At 38.0% G+C, this 21,872-nt stretch overlaps 3 protein-coding genes across 3 annotated transcripts; 1 reads left to right on the forward strand and 2 right to left on the reverse strand.

Moving 5' to 3' along the window:
• Positions 1–1,090: 1,090 nt before the first annotated feature.
• On the reverse strand, positions 1,091–4,572 carry LOC147502772 (2-oxoisovalerate dehydrogenase subunit alpha 2, mitochondrial-like). The gene is made up of 9 exons (XM_086607615.1): positions 4,129–4,572; positions 3,578–3,715; positions 3,243–3,425; positions 2,685–2,842; positions 2,478–2,577; positions 2,279–2,390; positions 2,043–2,182; positions 1,748–1,933; positions 1,091–1,643 (listed from the first exon to the last, which is right to left on the reverse strand). The coding sequence occupies exons 1-9, from the start codon at positions 4,372–4,374 to the stop codon at positions 1,476–1,478; spliced, it is 1,431 nt and encodes a 476-aa protein (XP_086463741.1). The 5' UTR covers positions 4,375–4,572; the 3' UTR covers positions 1,091–1,475.
• Positions 4,573–5,215: 643 nt separating this feature from the next.
• On the reverse strand, positions 5,216–8,394 carry TRM11 (tRNA modification 11 protein). The gene is made up of 6 exons (XM_086607614.1): positions 8,096–8,394; positions 7,803–8,014; positions 7,085–7,402; positions 6,868–6,942; positions 6,427–6,501; positions 5,216–6,006 (listed from the first exon to the last, which is right to left on the reverse strand). The coding sequence occupies exons 1-6, from the start codon at positions 8,301–8,303 to the stop codon at positions 5,455–5,457; spliced, it is 1,440 nt and encodes a 479-aa protein (XP_086463740.1). The 5' UTR covers positions 8,304–8,394; the 3' UTR covers positions 5,216–5,454.
• Positions 8,395–10,205: 1,811 nt separating this feature from the next.
• Positions 10,206–11,402, forward strand: LOC147502774 (F-box protein At3g07870-like). Its single transcript, XM_086604610.1, has one exon. The coding sequence runs from the start codon at positions 10,206–10,208 to the stop codon at positions 11,400–11,402; it is 1,197 nt and encodes a 398-aa protein (XP_086460736.1).
• Positions 11,403–21,872: the final 10,470 nt, after the last annotated feature.

Below are 21,872 nucleotides of genomic sequence, written 5' to 3' on the forward strand. Positions count from 1 at the left end.
CAGTAACCATTGTAGATATCAAAATTAATAAATGTGTTCGATATTAAAAAAAAAATATTAGGATCCTAATCCTAGAACAATTGATTCACTTCAAAGGGAATCTTCCTCCAATATTTTACTAACATAACTTCTCCCTTTATTCATAATCTTCAATAGTTTATATACAAATTTATGAACATATAATGATTATGATTGGTTTACACAACGACAAATACATCTGCGGATGGTTGGGTTACATAGTAGGATTGTTTACATAACTAACTACAGATGGCAGAACACTATTAAACATGTGGCGATCTAGATGCAGTTCCAGATGGCAGAACCCTAGTATCCTAACAGGAGGAGTGGAGTGAGTACTATGATATCGACGCTAACTTGTACAATTGTACTTCAACACACCTGGGACCAGCGGTTCCATAATTCTATCACCCAGTACTATGGATGTGGCGACAAAATTATGTCCTTTTTTGGCAGGATTTATGGCTTACAATTTAATCACCCTCGAAACTAACCGTGTAGACACACTTTGTATAATGCAGCACGCAGCTGTGGACTGTAGGACACACTTTGTATAACGCAGTAGAGATATTCGGAATACAATATATTTATGATCTCAGGTTTGGGATTGAAGTTGAAAATTTCCATGGTTCAAATGCTGGTTTTCGTCTTGTCCCTGCTGGAGAATCACTTCATGTTTCATCGGGCACTTACTGGCAATGTGAGTGAATTCACTCTGTCCCACCCCTTTATTTATTTTAAATATTACCTTTGCAAGTTATGCTATGATTGTTCTTGCTCTTTCATGATAATGCATTTTATTTATTTTAAATATTACCTTTGCAAGTTATGCTATGATTGTTCTTGCTCTTTCATGATAATGCATTTTATTTATTTTAAATATTACCTTTGCAAGTGATGCTATGATTGTTCTTGCTCTTTCATGATAATGCATGATGTTTGGAGGATATATAATTGTGCTAACTAGTGCTTCTGCTTCTGAAAATCCCTTTAATCTAGAGTTATTGGTAGATTTGATGCAATCAACCATCGTTGCCATTGTAAGGAGAGAATCAAAGTAGAGTACCGAAAATGAAGTAAGAAACAAGAACTCAATTTTAATAGCATGAAATGAAGAAGAACTTGATTTTGACATGACCTTGGTATTGTAAGTTCTTTGATGAAAAGGAACTTTTACAATGTTTGCGATTTTGCTTTAGTTAGAACCTTGGTATTGTAAGTCCTTGGATGGGAAACAAGGAGCTTTTACAATGATTACCAATTTGGTTTTGACAAAACCTTGGTATCGCTAAAATCGATGGAGACTCTTTCACACCCTCAAGATTAAAAAGAGTATTCTTGCTGAGATTTTTCCGTTTCTTTCAACGGAGTACAAGAGGTTACATTAACAACAGGGAAATGGAGAACTTCTTATTTGCATAAGACGTACCTCCACGGATATTCTTAACAATGGTGGTCTAAACAGGGACATCAAGCGGATAGTCCTTTGGATGCTTCTTGATTGTTTCTCGGAGTAATCTCTCTTGCTCACAGAGATTAGGTGGGGGGGAATCATAAACATCGGTGAATAGGTCCATCAGTGGAGGTTTCTCTACTTTCTCTGCAACCTGAATTGCTTGCAGAATCTGCACCCAAATGTAATCAGTCAATTTCTGGAAGGTTTAATGAGAGACAAATGAAAACTGATTTTAGCTTGAACTCTGATGGAAGATGATTTGTAACACCATACCTCCTTTCTCACATTGCTTCGAAGCACTGCTTCATCATCATCAGTCCACCAACCTTTCTTTTCGACCCATTTTTTATATCTTGCAACAGGATCTCGTGCCATTTTCCAGTGTTCAATTTCATTAAGGGAACGATACTTAGTGGAATCATCTGATGTAGAGTGGTGTCCTACTCGGTAAGTAAGTGCCTGATGGTTCAGAAAAAACCAAACAGTCAACAAGTGGCGCATATAACTTCACCTGTAGAGTTGGTAAAAGGAAGCAGTTATTGTAAATCAAGAAGAACATCAACTGCACCTCAACTAGGATGGGCCTGTGCTCACTTATGGCCATTTCTCGGGCTGCATGAACAGCACTATAAACAGCAAGAGTGTCATTCCCATCCACACGGATACTACGGATTCCATAAGCCTGACCTTTGACAACGACACCATCACCTGACAATTGAATAGCCAAACTTAATGAGCCTTATGGTTCAATAAGGGAGTCTAGATTCTGACTACTAGTGTGGACGCTTGGTGTATGAGATATACTTCGAAATTGTTCTGATGTGGGGGTACTAATTGCCCAGCCATTGTTCCGACAGATAAAAACAACAGGGGCCTCCATCACAGCTGCAAAGTTCATGGCAGCGTGGAAATCTCCCTAAAACAGAGGCAGAGGTATTAGAAAATTAAGATTGAAAATCCGAGTATTCCACACGAAGCAAGGTTACCCTAATGTGTGTTTTACCTCACTTGTCCCACCATCTCCAAAGTAAGTGACTGCACAAGCATTTTTCTTATCCATCTTCAGAGAATAAGCAGCTCCTACAGCTTGGGGAAGTTGTGTGCTGAAGAGAACAAACAAGAGGAAAGATTACTAGCACGAACCTCAACCACAATTACTAGAGTATCCTTACAGAAATGCTAAATATAAACAGGCGTAATGTCAGCTTACCCGATGGTTGATGACACAGTGAAGTAGTTGAGCTTGTTTGATCCATAATGAATTGGCATCTGCCGCCCTTTACCATAGTCAGATTTATTCCCAAAACACTGGTTTGCAAATTCTTGCAGGGTGAACCCACGCCATAAAAGAACCCCAGGCTCTCTATACTGCAATTAGATCAGCTTCTTTCCCGTAAAAAGTTTGATCTATAAAGAAAAGACTTGGAGAGTTGGTATAACTAACATCAGGGTGGACTGGGAGCAGCTACCCTGCCTTTACGAGGTCATATAACACTAAGACAAACCATAGCAATAAGAAATAAGTACTACTCAAAGACAAACAATCCAAACCGGACAATTATCAACCAACGTCAAGAGGATTTTTCTTAAGACGCTTATAAAATCTTTTCAGCTCATAAGAAGAAGAATGTAACAAACAGATGTCAGATTTACCAATCATGTCAAAGTGTGAGGATCATAGGTCATTTGACGTATGGATCTCCTATGTAGAACCAATCTAATAATCAGTCTAGGACCTTCATTGATCGAGGTACATTTATGAATGTACCTGAGGAAATATGATGTCGTCCAGCGTAAGCGCAGCTGCTGATGCAATATTTATGGCCTCTTCTCCAATAGTGGTGAGATAGAAGGAAATGCGCCCCTGCCTCTGCGCTTCATAAAATATGGTGTCCATAATTTGAAGGGTGACCATGTGGCTGTACATTTTTACAGCAATCTCCTTGCTAACCTGATAGATTTAATGGCAAGAGGATGTTGACAAATTTATACTGTAGAAAGAGAAAAATAAAAAGTAATAATTCCTTGATCATCCTTTATATATCCCAGGGGATGGGTGTATATGATGAAAGATAAATGTCAAGCTTCAAGAGAGAGAGGCACCTTCTGAAAATTGCTTCCAATAATTGTCTGCCCATTGTCATCAAGAACCCGATAGCAGTGTATCCGCTTTTCGGGTGATTCGGATATGAATCTCAAGTGCGAGGTGAATGTAACTCGTCCCCCAGGAAAATCCAAGGCCTACACCAAAAAAATTCCTAAATGATAGGCCAAGAAGGAAATAATGGCTGTAAGGTCTTAAGTTTACATTTCAGAAGTACAAGTGATTATGCACATGGATTACTTTTTCTCAGGCTACAATGTTATTTACTTGAAGGAAATCGATCTTCATTTGGCATCCATAATTGCAAAACTAGCTTATGCGTCAATGTGTGAAGGAACCACCAAAGCTGTGCTTGGTAAATAGCAAATATTTGCTGATCGAAACTAAAATTAGTACCACTGAACGCATCTAAAAAAAGTTTGTAATGGTACAATATCAATCTGGTTACCAATGACTGTATGAGCATGCACGTAAAAAATTTTTTAACCAGTATCATCTATAAATCCTTAGATTGAAATAAAACATCAGGAACACCCACACTGAGAATTACCTGTTTTTCATCCCCATGGTCCTCTGAATCATGTTGCTTTTCAGCTTTAACAGATTCAAAACGCTGAAAAGAGAAAAGGGCTGCTAAATTGAGCAAACCAACATGTGGTGGGATTCTAACATTTCTACCGGTTGCTGATGTTGTAAGTGAAGATCGACCATAGCTCTGTGTGAGAATTCTCAACAGACCCAAGTTTATGTTGAGATGACAGGTAACATTTCGTGATCTTGTTAACCAGATAGCCATGGAAAAAAACTTGAAAGATATCAGAGATAATTAGATAAGTGATTAGAAAAGAAGTTTATCATGAAGGCGATGGTGCATGATGAGAAACGCCAAGGTGTGATAATGAAGAAAATGAGTTGGCCTTATCATGAAGGTGACTGTATAGTGTATACGTGTTGTGGTGCTGAGGAGGAAGGAAAGTTCAATTAGGTGTCTCTCAAAATTAATCTTAGCCAGTTTTTGGAATTATACGTCATGGAATCTCTGCAGTCAACATCATAAAAAAATAATTAGGCATGGGGATTAAGTTGATACTGCATGCAATCATGCACTGAACTTATCGTACCATCCTCCATACGACCATACCAGAGTTTGCACGTGAAATGCATGTACTGTTACTGTTACAAGTACTTGGTTCTGCATGAGATAAATCTCAACAGCCCACTTTTTCTGGCGAGAATTTCGTTTTGTTTTTATCGCCACGTTTTCAGCCAATAAGGGTTGACTTCAAGCAGTGGCGGCGACCGTTGTGCTCGGTACAATCTCCATACACCCTGCAGTCCGTTCCAGACGAAGGGTTCCAAATCATCTTTTAGCAAACGTTTGGACAGTTGAGGCTTTTTTTCACTTGTGGATAAGTCATAAGTGTGACACTTCAAGAGTGCACGTTTTGTTCAGAGCTTTGACATTTAAAAACAAGATGATGATTATCTCATTCAAAATCTTTTAGCATATATAAAAATAAAATATAAGGATGGGAACAAAGGTAAAAGATCCATGGTAATTTTCATTTTCACAATTTCTGTTCATCTAAAGAAATAGATAAACGACTATACATTGGAAACTTACATAATCACATTGGTTTTCACTTGAATAGCCTTAATTGATGGAGAAAGTTGAATGTGTAAATGCTGAAGTAATTCTCAACTCAGATTTACAGTGACTGACAAGAAAAGGGCAGTGCTTAGGGTATTCCCTTGCACTAAATTTTATATTCTGAAAAAGTTAGATTAATCAAGACTACAACATATAGTTCTACATGCCCTTCACATGCATGACATGAGCATATTCGTCAATCAGTCAAAAATGCTAGAGGTGTAACTAGACATACTTCCCTCTGTACTTTGGCTTTGAATCCTTATTCAACTTGGATTCCGCAGATGCAGTTTGAGAGTCATTTGGGCTAAAAACAGCAGAATGAAGCTTTCCATCTTCCAGCCACTTCAGATGGTTTTCTCTAAAGTCTAAATGCATTTTGACAGCTGCTTCTGCAATATCCTCACTGTAAGGTCCCTTCTTCACCATGGTTAGTAAAATACGGCTATAGCGGAAGCTAAGAATCTGTTCACAAGCAGCAACCAACGTGAAACATGGATGTTCAGGGAAATGGGTGTCTGTGGAACCATCTTCTCTTAGTACTGGGTAAAAGAATACAAGCCTCCCACCCATGACAAGCATCCGAGCAGCAAGTTCAAACAAATCGTGGATGCACTCAGCTAAGCTGTAAGGCGCAGTTGATGGTATGTGGTCTAACCTTTTGTCATCAGGAACAGTATATGGATCAACAGTACCCTTCAATAATTTGCGGCCACCAGATTTACGCCCCCCAGCACGAACCCCATAAGGAGGATCACATATAATGGCATCGAACACCTAACAAAGAAATATCATACAAAACAGGTAGCAGGTTTAGTTGATCACTAACAAATATACTTGGCAAAGCGAGACAGACATACACATGCACATCTAGGCTACAGCACAAAAGCATCAGAATTCGTTATTGGGCGTAATACAGAACAGTCGGGGAGATCGGGGTAGATCAGACTCATATTCAAATAAATATAAATGATTTGGTTCAATTGCAGATCTGACTGTGTTAAGGCTCATACTATATCATACTCGAAAAAGAAATTGTTAGGTTTTTAAATTATGAGCAAATAGTATAGGTTTGGGGTTCTCTTTACATACTTAGGTTGAAGCAGGAATTGCATTCCAAGGACACCCATTTAGGTACATGAGAAAACAGATAGAGACATAATTTTAGATGAGCAACATGAAAGCACAAGGAACTACCTCTTTTAGTCCAGGACGCCAAGGAGGAAGATTATTATCTGCCCTTAACAAAGAAACTGGCATTGGCAACCCATACTGCAAAAACAAAGCATGAATATTATACGAACAATATACATGAATGTGTCTAAACTTGACAAACCAAATTTTAACAATTCTATTAGTCATCAAGCAAAAATGTATTCACAGAACTTTAACAAACTCGTCAAGGCTACTCAAAGAAATATATACAGATTCCCATTATGGTTGGATCGATATCAATTTTCCTTTCACATGCAGACTAACATCAAATTTTTTCGAATGAACTCTTGATTTAAACTTTCTAGATATGCTCTCCATACACACATGCAGGAAAAATACATCTCCTGACATTCAGATCCTCTGAACTAACATAGGCAGGTCATAGTGACAGTGTTGAGTAGCATAACCAATCTAGTGAAATACCTGCTCGAAATTGCTCCAAACATTGCACTCTGGGCCACGCCCATCACGTACTACTCTAATGTCAATATCTGCACCCTGAAAATTTAATGTCAGTCTAATCAAACCATACCACTGACCACACATTTAAGGTGGAAAATGCACGCTGTATAAAGACACAGGTTGAGAGGATAGGTTATTGTTGAAAGAGAAATGATGACAAAATATGAGAGGCACAGACCATTGTCATTGCCCCATAGTGTGCAGCCCCAACAAGAATGCTCCCAGTGCCAACAAATGGATCATATACAAGTTTCCCTGGTGTCACCAAGGCTTGATTGGCCATAAGAAAAGCCATTTCTGCATCCATGGCAGTGGGGCCCAAGTACTTACGGCTTTTCAATTCATATGTCGGTAAGAGCTTCCTATCTGCAGCCCCAACCTCCCGACCAAAAAAGATCCGCCTTTGAACAACAGGTGGAAGCCCATTGTTTGATCCGTACTCATCAGTTTCTATAAGCCAGAACTTGTGCTCTGGATTCTTTAAATTGACTCGACCCTGAAAAAAAAATGCAAATTAGAAGGTGCACCAGTTAAAAGACAGAACAACCATTTACACGATCATCAAAATTTGCCAAGGAACAAAACACACCCTAAAAAGGTATTAAGAAACAAAGAGAACCTGCACCTGTCATCCGATACAGGCAGGTGGAAATATACATTACTCCAGTTAAGAGTACAGATGTTGTATTGTGGGACATATCAGAATCTCAGACCATAGCCAACTTTATAATCAATTTAATATAATCAGATAAAAGTCATAGCCAAGAAGTATTAGCATTTCGACCAGGTGAATGCCTGGTGCCAACTACCACCCCTCCAGCTCACTGGATTGAAAACTCCATCTAAAGGTACTACATTTTCCAGATATAAATGGTACAACGTAAACTGAAACAAACCTTGAAAGGTATATATTTGAACCCGTAAATACGCTCATTCTGCTCTTGAAAGCTGATCGCCTTCCCAAAACTATCGACAATTATCCTGAATGTCGTTCCGGATGCCAAGTAGGGTAACTTGCGTTCCTCTGGGTATGCTTTTATAGCCTCTTCTAGTTCTTCATAGCTACTACCTTCTCCCCATAGTTCATATATCCCCTTCACTAGTATACCTACAAAATTTTCAACACAAAAATACCCAATCATTAATTCATACAAATATAACTAGTACAATAATTAAAATATTTTCTTACTTCGATTAGCTATGCTTTTAGCTATGTCCTCAGAAGGGAGATTGACGAGATGAAAAGGAGAATCTGGGTGATGAAGTTCTGGAAGCTTCCAGTCTAGTGTGTTTTTATCATCCCCGTCTTCAAAAGCCCCGAAAAGTTGAGCAAGTGCTTCAACTTCTGGTCTTCTGTAGTCTAATAATCTGTGAAAGAACACGCATAAGTACCACATCTCTTTCTCTTTGATATCAAGATACGAACGCAGCTAAAACCCTTATTAAACCCTAACTTGAATCTTCAATAGTCACGATATATGTCGGCATATCTGAAATCAAAACAGAAGATATTTCAACAGTAGATATATGAAATAGAAAGAGTTGGTGTGAAATATCAGTAAAATGTAATGGCATTTTGTAGCATTATTAATAATACATCGACGGCGGTCTGAATGTTGGTAAAATCATATATTATAAAATGTTGGCTAGTTGGAAGGTTGTCTTTATGCTGCTGACTATGACTAGTATACTGCTATGCATTGGGGGCGTGAGCGGAGAGGGAGAGTGGAGAGTTGAGAGAGAGAGGGAGGAGTGGAGTGGGAGAGGGATGAGGAATGAGGAATGACAGAAACCAACCAAATTATTTTTTGTCCGCATAGCCCCCTCAGCCCAGAACGTTCGCTCCGCTAACTTGATTATGATTCCCCTTTGCACCTTGTTGACATATGGATGTTAAAGCAAGTTGGAGTGATGGAGTCTTGGACTAAACGATATGTGATATATATCACCTGAAGCTATTGTGTGTTTTGAAATGTGGCGATAAGTTGGCTTGGTATGATCCTAAAAGTGGCCGGACCAGGGATATTGAGCTCAACGGTTTCTAGGAGATGAGTATTTAATAAGTTTTGAGGTTACTGCTTACTCCAGTCCCTCTAGAGATCATGCAAGATAGCCGTTGGTACTTTGGTTAATTGGTTATCTTTAGGCCACCGGCAATGCTTTTCCTTTTAACGTTGACATATAGATAATGAAGCAATTTGGAGTGATATCGTTAATATGTGATATCGTTAGAAGAGGAGCAGGACGTGGAGTTGTTGTGTGTTTTAACCATAGTTCGTGATTCCGAACGAAACTCCGGAATTCCATCCGGAATTTCGGTTTTTCAAAAAAACGGAATTCCGAATATAGAGTCGAAATTATCCGAAATTCCGAATGCAACAAGGGTTGAAATTTAATGAATTTCGGTTTTTGAATTTGTCGGAATTTCGAAAATTCCGAAATTCTTTTGAAATTCCGAACTATGGTTTTAACATTTGGAGAGATTCTACTCTTTTAGTGGGGATAAGTTGGGTTGTATGATCCTAAAACCGTGTGTAGTAGGCGTAAAGGTTCCTAGGATGTCAACTTTTAATTCCAAGGCATTTGTAATGGAGGGTTTTTAGGGGAGTATGAACAAATTTAAGTGGTTTTTGTTTTTAGGGGAAATTGGACTCCATCAGCTTCAAGGAACTGAACATTGTAAGTTTTATGCTCTTGTTTACAGTGGTACCCTATCTTCACCTATGCTATATGTGATGGCCGGAGTTTTGAAGGAGAGGATGACCGAATTTAGGTGGGTTCTATGTTCAACAACAAACTCTTTCTTTAACCGTTTGACTGTTTCCATGACTGAAGTGCTAGCTCCATGCCTCCATTGCAAGCTTTTGACATCACACCTGCCAAGCTAAATTGATTAAAATCAACTTATATGTCTCATTAACCCATATCGACAAATAGATTTTATCTACAGAGCATAGTATTACTAGGCCATAGTTAAGGTCTGGTATTACTGTATTAGTAAGACTTTGACGTCAGGGCAGAAACGTAGTAGCCCATGTTATTTTATTCTTAGTTGCCGGCCTATTTGTGCTTCCATTGGACTTCTTTTATTTTGTTTTGCTCAATTACACTTCTGTGGATGGATCGATCTACTCGATTTTTTTCATAGGGCGATTTCTGCAATGAAATAGATTTTGCAATCAAATGAAGTAGTGATATCAACAGGGGAAAGAAAAGTTCCTACTTTCCTTTTTTAGAGTTGTACACAAAAGTGGTTCGACCGTTCGACAATTAAGTGGTTCAAACTCCTATTGGTAAAAATGAGCAAGGGAGGAGAACAGCAAGACAATGAAGGTAGCAACAATGAGCAAAACAGAGTTTGTTCATGGAGTCTCCCAGAAGAAATATACTTGAACATATTCTCCAGGCTGCACATCAGGTATCTCATTCGATGCAGATGCGTATGTAAATTTTGGCATACTTTAATCTCCGACCCTTACCTTGTTTCTATGCACCTCACCCACCCCCAGGGTAAAGAGCCCGATCTCATACTCGTTGTTAATGAATATGAAAAGGATGACGAGAGTGGCAATTACAGAACTCGGAAGAATTTGTATACTGTTGAGAACATTGGGTGTAACGATGAGGCAGTGAAGCCTCTTCCACTACCACCCATAGATCTCAATCCTTTTGCATTTTGTATTAAGGCTTCTTTTGATGGATTGATATGGTTGACAAATTCTTGGACTCCGAGTAGCAAGTCTTTTTATGTTTGGAATCCATGTACTGGAGAAATCTTACGGCTTCCGTCTCCCAGAACCATGATGAGTAAAACAAGCATATTTTTTGGTTTTGATCACAATTCTTCTCTTAATGACTACACATTATTCGGTTTGTTTTCAAACACCAATGGTAGTGACAACAATTTAGAAGCTGAGGTGTGGACACTTGGTTCTGGTTCATGGAGAAGAATTGGAAAGGTCCCATTTGCGCCAAAGTTCTCAACCGACTGTGTTTCCACAGTTGGAGCTCTTCACTGGTTGTCGGAGGACATAAATCCACATTCTGTATATGTCGGAGTATGTTCTTTTGTTATTGGGAATAACAAGGAGTTTCAATTTACGCCATTACCACGAAAGATCACGTGTGGTAATCGTTATAGCATTGGTAGCTTGTGGGGTTGTCTTTCTGCGGTCGACTATAGTTTCCCTCGTCATATTCAGATATGGATTTTGAAGCAACTTGGTGTGAAGGAGTCTTGGACAAAACAGTATGTGATGTCGATAGATGAGGAGGATATTTTTCAGCTGAGGCTTTTGTGCCTTCTCAAGTGTGGAAAAATTCTGCTTCAATATAATGGCATGAAGTTGGTTTCATATAATCCTAAAAGTAGGAAGATTCGGGAAATTGGACTCCACCGATTTTTAGGCAATCGGAATCTTGATTTTGATGCATTTCTTCACATTGGAACCCTTCTTTCACCTATGCCATGCAATAGAATTGTGTATGAGAGCTGAGAATGAGTTTTTGTCTTTTCTGCTATTAGTCATACCTTGTTTTTGGATCAGTATCTTTTTAAATTTCTAATTCATATTTGCAACACATTTTATTTCTTTTTTAAAGTGTGGACATATGGTTATCCATGTTTGATTAAGGGTGATCTTGGACACACCCCAACTTTAAAATAAATAAAATGATTTTAGACACATTTCGCTTCATAAATTACATTTTTTTTTTATTAAGCGTACTCCAAGATATTTATTGAATAAAACAAGTCATTTATTGAATATAAATCATGGGACCATACTATTAGGAATATACAACTTAATTGTACTTACTCTTTACAAATTACCAACCTATACAAACTTTTTGTCTTGTACGTGTTTTGTATTTCTTAGTTAAATCCGAGCCTAGTGTAGATACACTATGTCCTTAAGACAGATTTTTCCCCTCACGGTGCTTGAAGGTTGATGGGAAACTGTCCCCCAAGATAGAACGGATTTCCTTCTATAGAAAGCTAGCACTTCAATTCTATAGAATCAGCGAACACAACATAGTATTTGACTAAGAAAGGGGAGAAGAGAAATATCGAACTCGTGTGATCCGGTGTGTCTTTTCTCTCCAAATTCATCCACTATTTATAGGTGAGTTGTGCCTCTTGAAACAACACGGTGACTCTTTGGGAAAAAGTAAGCAACTCCTTGAAAAGTCACATGTTTCGAAAAGACACCATTTCGGCATAAAGCATCATTTTGAACCGATGCCTATTTCGAAAGGTCACACCTTTTCGGCATGATGCACTGTTTCGAACCAGTGCACATTTCGAAAGGTCGCACCTTTTCGGCATAGTACACTATTTCAAACCAGTGCACCCTTTCGAAAAGGTTTAATTCACTTTACGTACTGTTTCTTTTCAGAAACCCATTTCATATCAATATGGGACAACTTGGGAGACAAATTACTCATTCATATCTCAAATGGATTTGAGAAAATCATTTTTCTAACAATCCCCCACATGAATGAAAATTTGGCTTCTTCTAGCATAAACATCGGATTTCTGTTCTTTTACAAATGAAAAGATACAGTATCAGGTCAAGTAGCATGAGAGACCTTGAACTTGCCTTAGTGAAAGACGATCAGATTTAATTGTACGATCAGTAGACTTCAATTAATGTCCTTGAACTGTCAGCCGTTTGTACAAACCTAGACAATCATCTTCACGCAATACCTTCTCGAATACTGTTGGTTCTCACGTTTGTGTTCATTTTGGCCTTGAACACTTCTTGGTTTCAGAGAGTGCTTTTGAGACATTTGTCTTAAAATTCTCATAGAAGCGGCCCCACTTCGCACTAAGATAGGTGATTTCTATAAAGAGTATCCTGCAATACTCCACTTGGATAACATAATTTTCCAAGATATAATAAATCATTAAAAGCTTGACTTATCCTGGTTCTCGCGGCAGATATGCACTGTTTTATATAGGAATGGGTTAGAGTATAATATTACTCTCCAGTGCTAACTGAGTCACAAACATAATTCAGTTGGCCCATTGAACCTAGATCTTGGGATCTCCAGTCAACTAGGTTTGTTTTTCCATTATGATGACTCTTGATTGATTATCTCAAAGGCTTTAAGCCCATTCTCCTTGATAATCTTTCTACTTGCTCTCTTATTAAACCTTTTGTAAGCGGATCCGCAATGTTATCTTTTGACCTTACATAGTCGATTGAGATAACTCTATTTGAGAGCAATTGTCTAGCGTGTTATTATGTCCACGGCGATGTGTTGAGACTTCCCGTTATACATGCTACTCTATGCTCTACCAATAGCAGATTAGGTCATCACAAAGTGTATACACACTACGCGGGCAACGTGTTTAGCCCAGTTTGGAATATCCTCTAAGAAATTTTGAAGCCACTCTGCTTCTTCTCCAGCTTTATCCAATGCTATGAATTCTGATTCTATAGTGACCTTGCTATGCACGTTTGTTTTGAGGATTTCCAGGAAACAACTACACCTCCAAGTGTAAAGACATATCCACTTGTGGACTTTGAGTCTTTAGTGTCATATATCCAATTAGCATCGCAGCATACCATACGGAATGGTTTGGATATCTTGTATAGTGCAAACTAAAATTCTGAGTATACTTTAAGTATCCCAAAACTCTCAATATGGCAGTCCAATGATCTCTGCCAGGATTACTCGTATATCGACTTAGCTTGCTCACAGAGTATGCTATGTCGGGCCTTATCTGAGTTCATGACATACATTAAACTACCAAGTATACGAAAGTATTCTAGTTGAGATATGCTATCTCTAGTATTTTTAGCTAAATGAAGATTTACGTCAACTGGTGACCTTTTTGGTGTGATGTTATATTTCTTGAACTTGTCAAGAATCGTCTCAATGTAATTAATGAGATTGTGATAGAACAAGTCCATCCTCCATCCTAGAGATCTTAATTCCTAGGATAACATCAGCGACACCTAAATCTTTCATGTCAAACTTACTAGACAATATTTGTTTGGTAGATTTTATGACATCCATATTACTACCCAAAATTAGCATATCGTCTATATAGAGACAAACAATGACACATCCCTTTTGAGTGCTTTTGACATAGACACACTTGTCACACTCGTTTATTTTGAAACCATTTGACAACATTGCATTGTCAAATTTCTCATGCCATTGCTTAGGTTTAGGGACTTCCACTTTAGCAAGACACCCCACACTTTTAAGAATTCATAGGAAGTCTGATGGCCTTTCCACAATTCGTATGGTGCTTTAAGCGTCTTCTTGTTAGGAATCTTGTTGAGAATGTAATTGGCGCTTCCTCTTTCCCTTAGCACTTGATCCTTCCACAACATTGGCCTTTGCCACCATGGGATCCTTGCCCTTCTTCTCAGATAGGCGGTTATCTTCCTCTATCCTTAGACGAACAATCAGTTCTTCAAGATTCATATCTTTGCTTTTATGCTTAAGATAGTTCTTAAAATCCTTCCAAGATGGTGGTAATTTCTCAATCATAGCAGCCACTTGGAAAGATTCTCCTAGGGTCATTCCTTCAGCAATGACATTATGGAGGATTACTTGAAGTTCTTGGACTTGGCTTATGACGATCTTACTATCCGTCATTTTGAAATCAAGAAATCTGCCAACTATGAATTTCTTCACGCCAGCATCTTCATTCTTGTATTTCTTGTCCAACGAATCCCAAAGTTCCTTAGCAGTCTTGAACACACTATACACATTGTATAATGAGTCAGCCAACCCGTTAAGGACATAATTTCTACACAAGAAATCAGCATGAAACTAAGCATCCTTGGCCAAAACCTTCTCCTTGTCGATTTCATCAGGGCTTACATCAAGAGCCTTATACCACAAAAACCTTGCCAAGTTAAGGGTGGTCAGATAGAAGAGCATCTTCTGTTGCCAGCACTTGAAATCAGTTCCATTGAACTTTTTAGGCTTCTCCCCATGAGGAACATATATAATGGGGAACAACAGTAGGAACAGTAATAGCAGGTGTAACTGGTGGTGTTGCCATATTCTGAAATACAACCACACTTTGTTATTCTACTACTAAGGAGGGTATGTAACTCGGAAAGGATTCCGAAGGATCCACGTCTTGAGTAGTGAAGACCTGTTTAGGTAAGAGGTCCTCAAACTCGGAAAATAGAGCGACAGAAGGATCTAAAATAGAAGTAGACTCGAAAAAGGCTGTCACAGCCCGAATTTCTAAACAATTAAAAAAATGAATATTTGAAATATAAATATCTGAAACATCACTATATTCAATTGTCTAAAAACCCAGGCTATGACGGGGTGGATACTACACATGCCAAAACCGAAAACCCACATCATAAAAGAATCTTAACAACAAAAATAATCTCCAAAATTCTCTTTATTACTTTATAAAAAAGTCTATCTTCCGTCCCAATAAAACATCAAACCACTCTAAGAATAACAGGTCTTCAACATCGTATTTTCATGTCATATGAAAAGAAAACTACGTTATTACATACTTTCAAAAGATCAGACCTAATAAAATAACCTCCCGAACTGCTCCAGGCAAGAATCCAAATCACTGCCGGTTCCATCGCTTCCACCTATGTTCCCAAGAACACACCCACGTTGCCAAAACAAAGCAAACATGGGTCAGCAAAATGGAATTTGCTAGTATGAGTAGACTAACCACATAAAACCATTATCATACTTTAATTATCCAAACAATCACTTTATATTTCCCATAACTTAATCTTTTTCAGCTTGGAAAGACAGGTAGTTCCGTCATTTCAACCGGCATAGTGTCTTCCCAAGCAAGACTTCCATTCTATTAACTCATTATCATAACTCGTTATTATAACTAGGTAACTGAATTAAAACTTACTGATATCCACTTTTGGATAAGGGTAGGATCGCGTCCCTGCACAAAATGTTATTAAGTCCTACCCTCCTACAAAAGAAAGTTAGAAATTCTATATAACCTACGTAGATATTATATTAGGTATTCAAAAGTAAACCCAAACACTCGCATAATCAAATAATACAACTAACCCGCAAGGCGAATACCTTAGTTCCTCTCTAAGGCAGTCCAAAGAATCTGGTCATTCATGGCACATTCAATGAATACCCGGATTATTCATGGCACATTCAATGAATACCCCTATATAACGCTAACGGGCCATTTATGGCACATTCAATAAATGCCCACCTAACATATGACATCAACAGTCATAAAACTAAATTCCAAAACTTGAGGCGTGGAGAGTTCTAAAAGAGTGCGGTAAATTTGTTTACGCATTATTGGATTTTATTGCATATATTATCTCCGAGAACGAAGGAGTATCTTGATTCATGTATTTTTGGTTTACGCGTTATTAATTTCATGGATGTATAAGTGTCGTAACGTTGTGTATCGTAAAAGACTGAAAAATCACAAAGCAGTAAATACACATACACAAGTATATTTAGGAAGGTCTTAGCCTAAGTCAAACATGCTAATAGTCCTAGACTTATCCTAATAGACCGAATCATAATTTTAGGAAAAAGTCAACTTTTGGGTCAACTGGTCAAAGTCAACCCTGGTCAAATGTTTGACTGGTCAGCAGTCAACCGGTCAAGGGTCAACAGCAGTCAAACAGTCTAAACTTATCTAACTCCAAAAACCCAAAAGCCCAAAGTCAAAGGCCCAAAGTCTAATACAAAAATCCAAATTTTGAAAATCTAAACTAAAACCCATAAGCCCACCCACGATTGGGCCCAAGCCCAAATCGAGATTTACTGTTCATCTTCTTCTTCCTCCAGCCACTCTCCTCCACCTGCAACCACCACCGGCCATCTAACAAGACTCATGGTTTGACCCAAACCACATTATGAGTGGTTCGGCCCAACCTCAAACCCAACCAAGGGTTGTCTCCCTCACCAGCGCCATCAACTCTCTCCACCGATCGGCCACCACCACCGGATCGACCACTTTCATGACCCCCCACCTAATCTAAAATGCTCCCCTTCAAAACCCCTATAACATTAACCAAAGCAAGAACCTCAATTCTTAAATTCAAATCCTTCAACCAAAACTAGATCCGGGAATTTAGGACCTCCATTAAAGCTTGTTCAAAGCTTCAACCACACCCTCTCTAGCACCCAAACAACCACCAACAAATCAACAATCAAAGCTACAACCTAACCTTACAACAAAACCAACAAAACAAATCATTCCAACAATAAAAATCATAATGAATTTGGTTTGTTTGCCATTACTTGCTCCTCCGAGCTTCAATGACCATCTCGCGACACCAACAAATCGCCGTCAATCAAAACAACAACAATCACAACAAAGTATTCAAGTTCAACTAATCTACAGACAACAACTCGGGCTCGTGCCTCCATTAACAAAGCTCCAGAGTTCGAACTGTTCCAACGATTTCAATTCTCGATTTTGAGTTTCACGAGTTTTTAACAACACGACGTGGCCTTTAATAATAACTGGAGAAAATGCATAAATAAAACGGAAACATTGGACAGAAATAAATATCTCTGTATACACGTAAAACAACTATAGGTTTAATAAAAACAAAATAGCTACTCACCTTTAGCGCGCTCCGACTATCAACCAGCTACCAGAAAAACCTTCATTTTCTTCTTTCAGTAAAATCCCCCCTCTTCTTCTTTTTTTTTTCTCCTCTCTATAAAACTCTCGCTGTGTTTTTTTGACCAACCCTATTCTGTTTCCTTTCTGTTAAAAAAAACAAAACCCCCGAAATAGGGAAGAAGGTTTATCCCATAAACCCACGTCTCTTATTTCTACTAACACTTATCCTATTTTATTTATCTATTATCTATTATCTATTATTATTATTATTATTAGAAAAGAATAAAACACGGGGTGTTATAAGGGCACTAACATCCTCTAAGTAGGAGTCATCGTCGAATTCGAAACTACTGAAGGAAACGAACTGGTGCATCTGATTTTCTGGAAACGTATTGTTGAAATAATCTTGAGCTAGGCTCTCGATCATGCTAACTTCCCCATCTATAGACGAATTGGGTAACTGTTTCATCATCTTGAAAACATTTACCTCAACAGAAAGATGGCCAAAGGACATGGACATCGAACCATCGCGGCAGTTTATGAGCGTGTTGGCAGTTGCTAAGAAAGGACGCCCTAAAATGATAAGAACAGAGTCCACTACAACAAATTTGGGGACTTAATTTCTAGAGGAATTTGAAGCTTTAATTTTTCAGTTTGTATTTGTTCTCATTTGTAATCGGTTTTGATTGTAGTTTGTTTTCCTTCCCATTTGAAAAATTTAGTTTTTTAGCGCAAGACTTTTTTTAAAGCTTAAAAATTGTTGCTACAAGTCATCCATTGCAACGCCTCTTGGGGCTGCTAAAAGTTCACCGTGTTATCAGTTTGGATTTATCAATTGCAGCGCCTCAGCCGTGACAACTAGTGTAACTAAATTTTTTGAAAAAAATAAATGCAATTTTTTTATTGGGACTTTATCAATTAAGATGCCACTTTCGCTGGTAATGTTATGGCTTATCAGTTGCCACGCCTCCGTCGTTGTTACAAGGTTGTACCAATTCCTTTTTTTTTGGTAATTAAGGTTGTACCAATCTAAAACAAGGTATTTGGTATATCCTTACTGTGACGAGAATGGGTGCTTCTCTTGGGCATTTTATGGGCGGGGTATTTTCGTTTTTTGCCGCTCGAACCAAAAACTAATAATTTGGAAACCCTAAACACTTTCTTTTCTCCAACCACTAAAGCAACAAAATTGACCAGCTTGACAAGTTTCTAATTTAGTTCTCTCTCTTTTTTTTGCGGTGAGTAAGTGTTTTTTCTTTTTATTTTCTTTTTTTCGCTTTAAAGCTTGAAAAGCTTCGAATTTTGGTTTTGGGTTTCCTTCAAAGCTTCGACTTTTGGGTTGAGCTTCAAATTTTTTCAAGTTGGCTTAAAATTTTGATTGGCAGTAGCAAGAGCTACATTTTCAAGAGCTACAAAATGAGCTTCAAATGTAGCTTCAAAGCTCATTTTCAAAGCTCTTGCTACTGCCATAGCTTCAAATATCTATCATCAATTGGTGAGTAGGTAAAAACTCTCTTGACTTTAGTTCTTCTTTGTGTCATTGTAAACTCAATATATACTTGGTTCTTTTTACTCTTTTGCTTAGTTTTAATCAAACCAGTTGGGATATTTGAACTTCCCAATCAGAGAATTTTTGACATGTTCCTTTATGACATTGAGTTGAAGTGAATCAGGAATCTTTATATGAGATAAGGGTTGTGGTGGTTTGTGAGTACTTGTATATGCTTGATTGACGTGTAGGTAGAAATAGAGGATAATTGTGTGGATTGTGTGGTGCTGATTTTTGGTTTTTGAAGGAAGTAATATGCATACTTAGTGAACGGCATGTCAAAGAAGTCAAAAACGAATGGCCCACAAGATTCTTGAAATATCTATCTGGAAATGGGCCTGCACTTGGCTAGAAATATGGCATGCAAAGTGAATTTTTGACATGAAAATAAAGCCCTCAGAAGTGACTGCTTGTCGAGCCTAGAATTGGGCTAGGGCAGCCCTTAGTGAAGCGGCATGCAAAAACAACCCAACAAATGGCCTATAGCAGCCTAGGACTTGAAATTGTATGAAGTATGAAGCTTGGGTATTTTGTACCATTCTAGAATTATTGTTTGGAACCATAGGAACTTTAATAGCTAGTTTCTTAGTTAGTAATCAACACACGAGTTTATTAGCGGGATATTAGTTGGATTTGGATATGAGTAAGTCCTCGAGATACGTCTCCATGTCCTCGAGATATGAGGTGGATTTGGAGGAGTTACATTTTTCCTGCCTATTATTTTTGTTTGGCATGGTAATCATTGTCGTTATTTTATTTTCTTATTATAGTCTTGGAGTTTGTATTCTTTTTAACTGTTGTTTCCACCAAGTAATAGTCATGAAATGTGACGATGAAACAAGAGATCCTGGGATCTGGAACTAAATATCAATCTAGAGGATCTTTACCTTTTTTTAAGCCTTCCCTTCCGTATTGAGTTGGTTTGTTCCAGGAATAATCTGACTTCCTTTGCATGACGCATCTCTATGTTGTTGATGGGACCATAGTTTGACCACGTAAAAATATTTCACATGCATTGCTTACTTGCATTTTTGCATTTTTGCTTTAATCTTCTTTTAATTTGGATAAGTATACTAATGTCTTTTCTTTTCCAATTTGTTGTTTGTACTAGATTGTCTGATTGGTTGGCGGTATATTGATAAGGAAAACTTGGGTGGATGTTGTTCGAATCGGCAGATTATTGGAATTTGGCCACAATCTTATTTTTTGAAGAACTAATCTTATTTAGTTGATGGCTTTGAAGATTATGTAATTCAGTATATTGGTAGAGGCTAATTGTATGGATGCTCAGATAATGTTTTTGGATGATCTTAATTAATGAAATATATTTTGTTATAATTTATTGTGACTGAATACATCTGATTGGGGTTTTTAGTTTAATCATAAATTGTATTGGGCAGGTTTATATAAATTGAAATGATTCAAAATAATCCCATTTGCAACGCCAAGCTCGTTGTAAAAGAATAACAATTACCAACACAATTGGTGCAGCTAAAACCACCAGCACAGCAGTGGGGCAGCTAAAAACACACTTTTGGCAATGCCCTTGGTGTAGTTAATGGTTTAAACCTTTTGCGACAAAGACGCTACAGCTAATGTTTTGCTTCTTTTGTGACGCCAGAGGGTGCAACTAAAAGTAACCCTTTTGCAACGCTAGCAGGTGCAGCTAAAAAGAACTTTTTGCAACGCCAATCGCTGCAAATAGTTTAAATATTTTAAAAATCATTTTAGTTTGGGAAAATACTTTAGCAACGCTAATAAAGTAATAGCAATGGCACAAGGCGTTGCAATAACCTTCAAGCTTTTGCGACGCCAATTGTTGCGTCTCAATTTAGTTTTTATGACCCAATTTTTTTGCGGCTTTGTGATTTTACATTGGCGTTGCCAGCCGATCATTGGCGCTTTGTTCGCACTGTGAAGCGACACGGATAGCGTTGCAATTGAGCCTTTCTGTTGTAGTGGTCGTTAGCGACTTCTGTGTCTAGGATAACGAAGTCTGTTGGGTAGTAAAAATCCTGAACCTTAACAACACCCCTAGGATACTTAATAGAACGATCTGCTAATTGCAACGTTGTCACACCCCGAATTTCGACAGAATTCGGAAAAACATTATTTGTCCCCGACTCTTCGATCTCCGAGGTGTGACGCACTCTCCACTTCCAAAAACCCATAAACAGTTTAAATATGCGGATAATTAAAAACCAATAAAAATTTTAACTTAAACAAAAGTCTTCTTCATTACAAAAATTTACAAATAAGATTAGGTTACAAATCTCTTTTCAATAACTCTTTAATTAAAAATTACAAATGAAAATACGTAAAACATCGTCTAGACTGATAATCTATATCACATCAAGGGAAAACAAAACATATCCTGAGATGCAACGCTAACGCAAACCACAAGCAGCAACCAACCTTCTTCAACACTAAACCTGTCAAGACTTATCAACTATGTTCATTTAATGAACACACCCGATAAGTAAACATGCAAATCGGGTCAGCATTATAAAAATGCTGGTGTGAGTAGCTCTAAAATACAACATATAATTATACATATATATACTCAATCCATAAGGCAGTTAGTTCCTCCACCGAGGCGCCTTAACTTTCAACGACTAATATAACATCCTTAAGCACAATAATTAAGGCAGGTAGTTCCTCCACTGAGGCGCCTTAACTTTCAACGACTAATACAACATCCTTAAGCACAATAATTAAGGCAGGTAGTTCCTCCACTGAGGCGCCTTAACTTTCAACGACTAATACAACATCCTTAAGCACAATAATTAAGGCAGGTAGTTCCTCCACTGAGGCGCCTTAACTTCCCACTAACCACACAAC

The sequence above is a fragment of the Coptis chinensis genome, chromosome 4, assembly GCF_015680905.1.
Source record: "Coptis chinensis isolate HL-2020 chromosome 4, ASM1568090v1, whole genome shotgun sequence".
Taxonomy (NCBI): Eukaryota; Viridiplantae; Streptophyta; class Magnoliopsida; order Ranunculales; family Ranunculaceae; genus Coptis; species Coptis chinensis.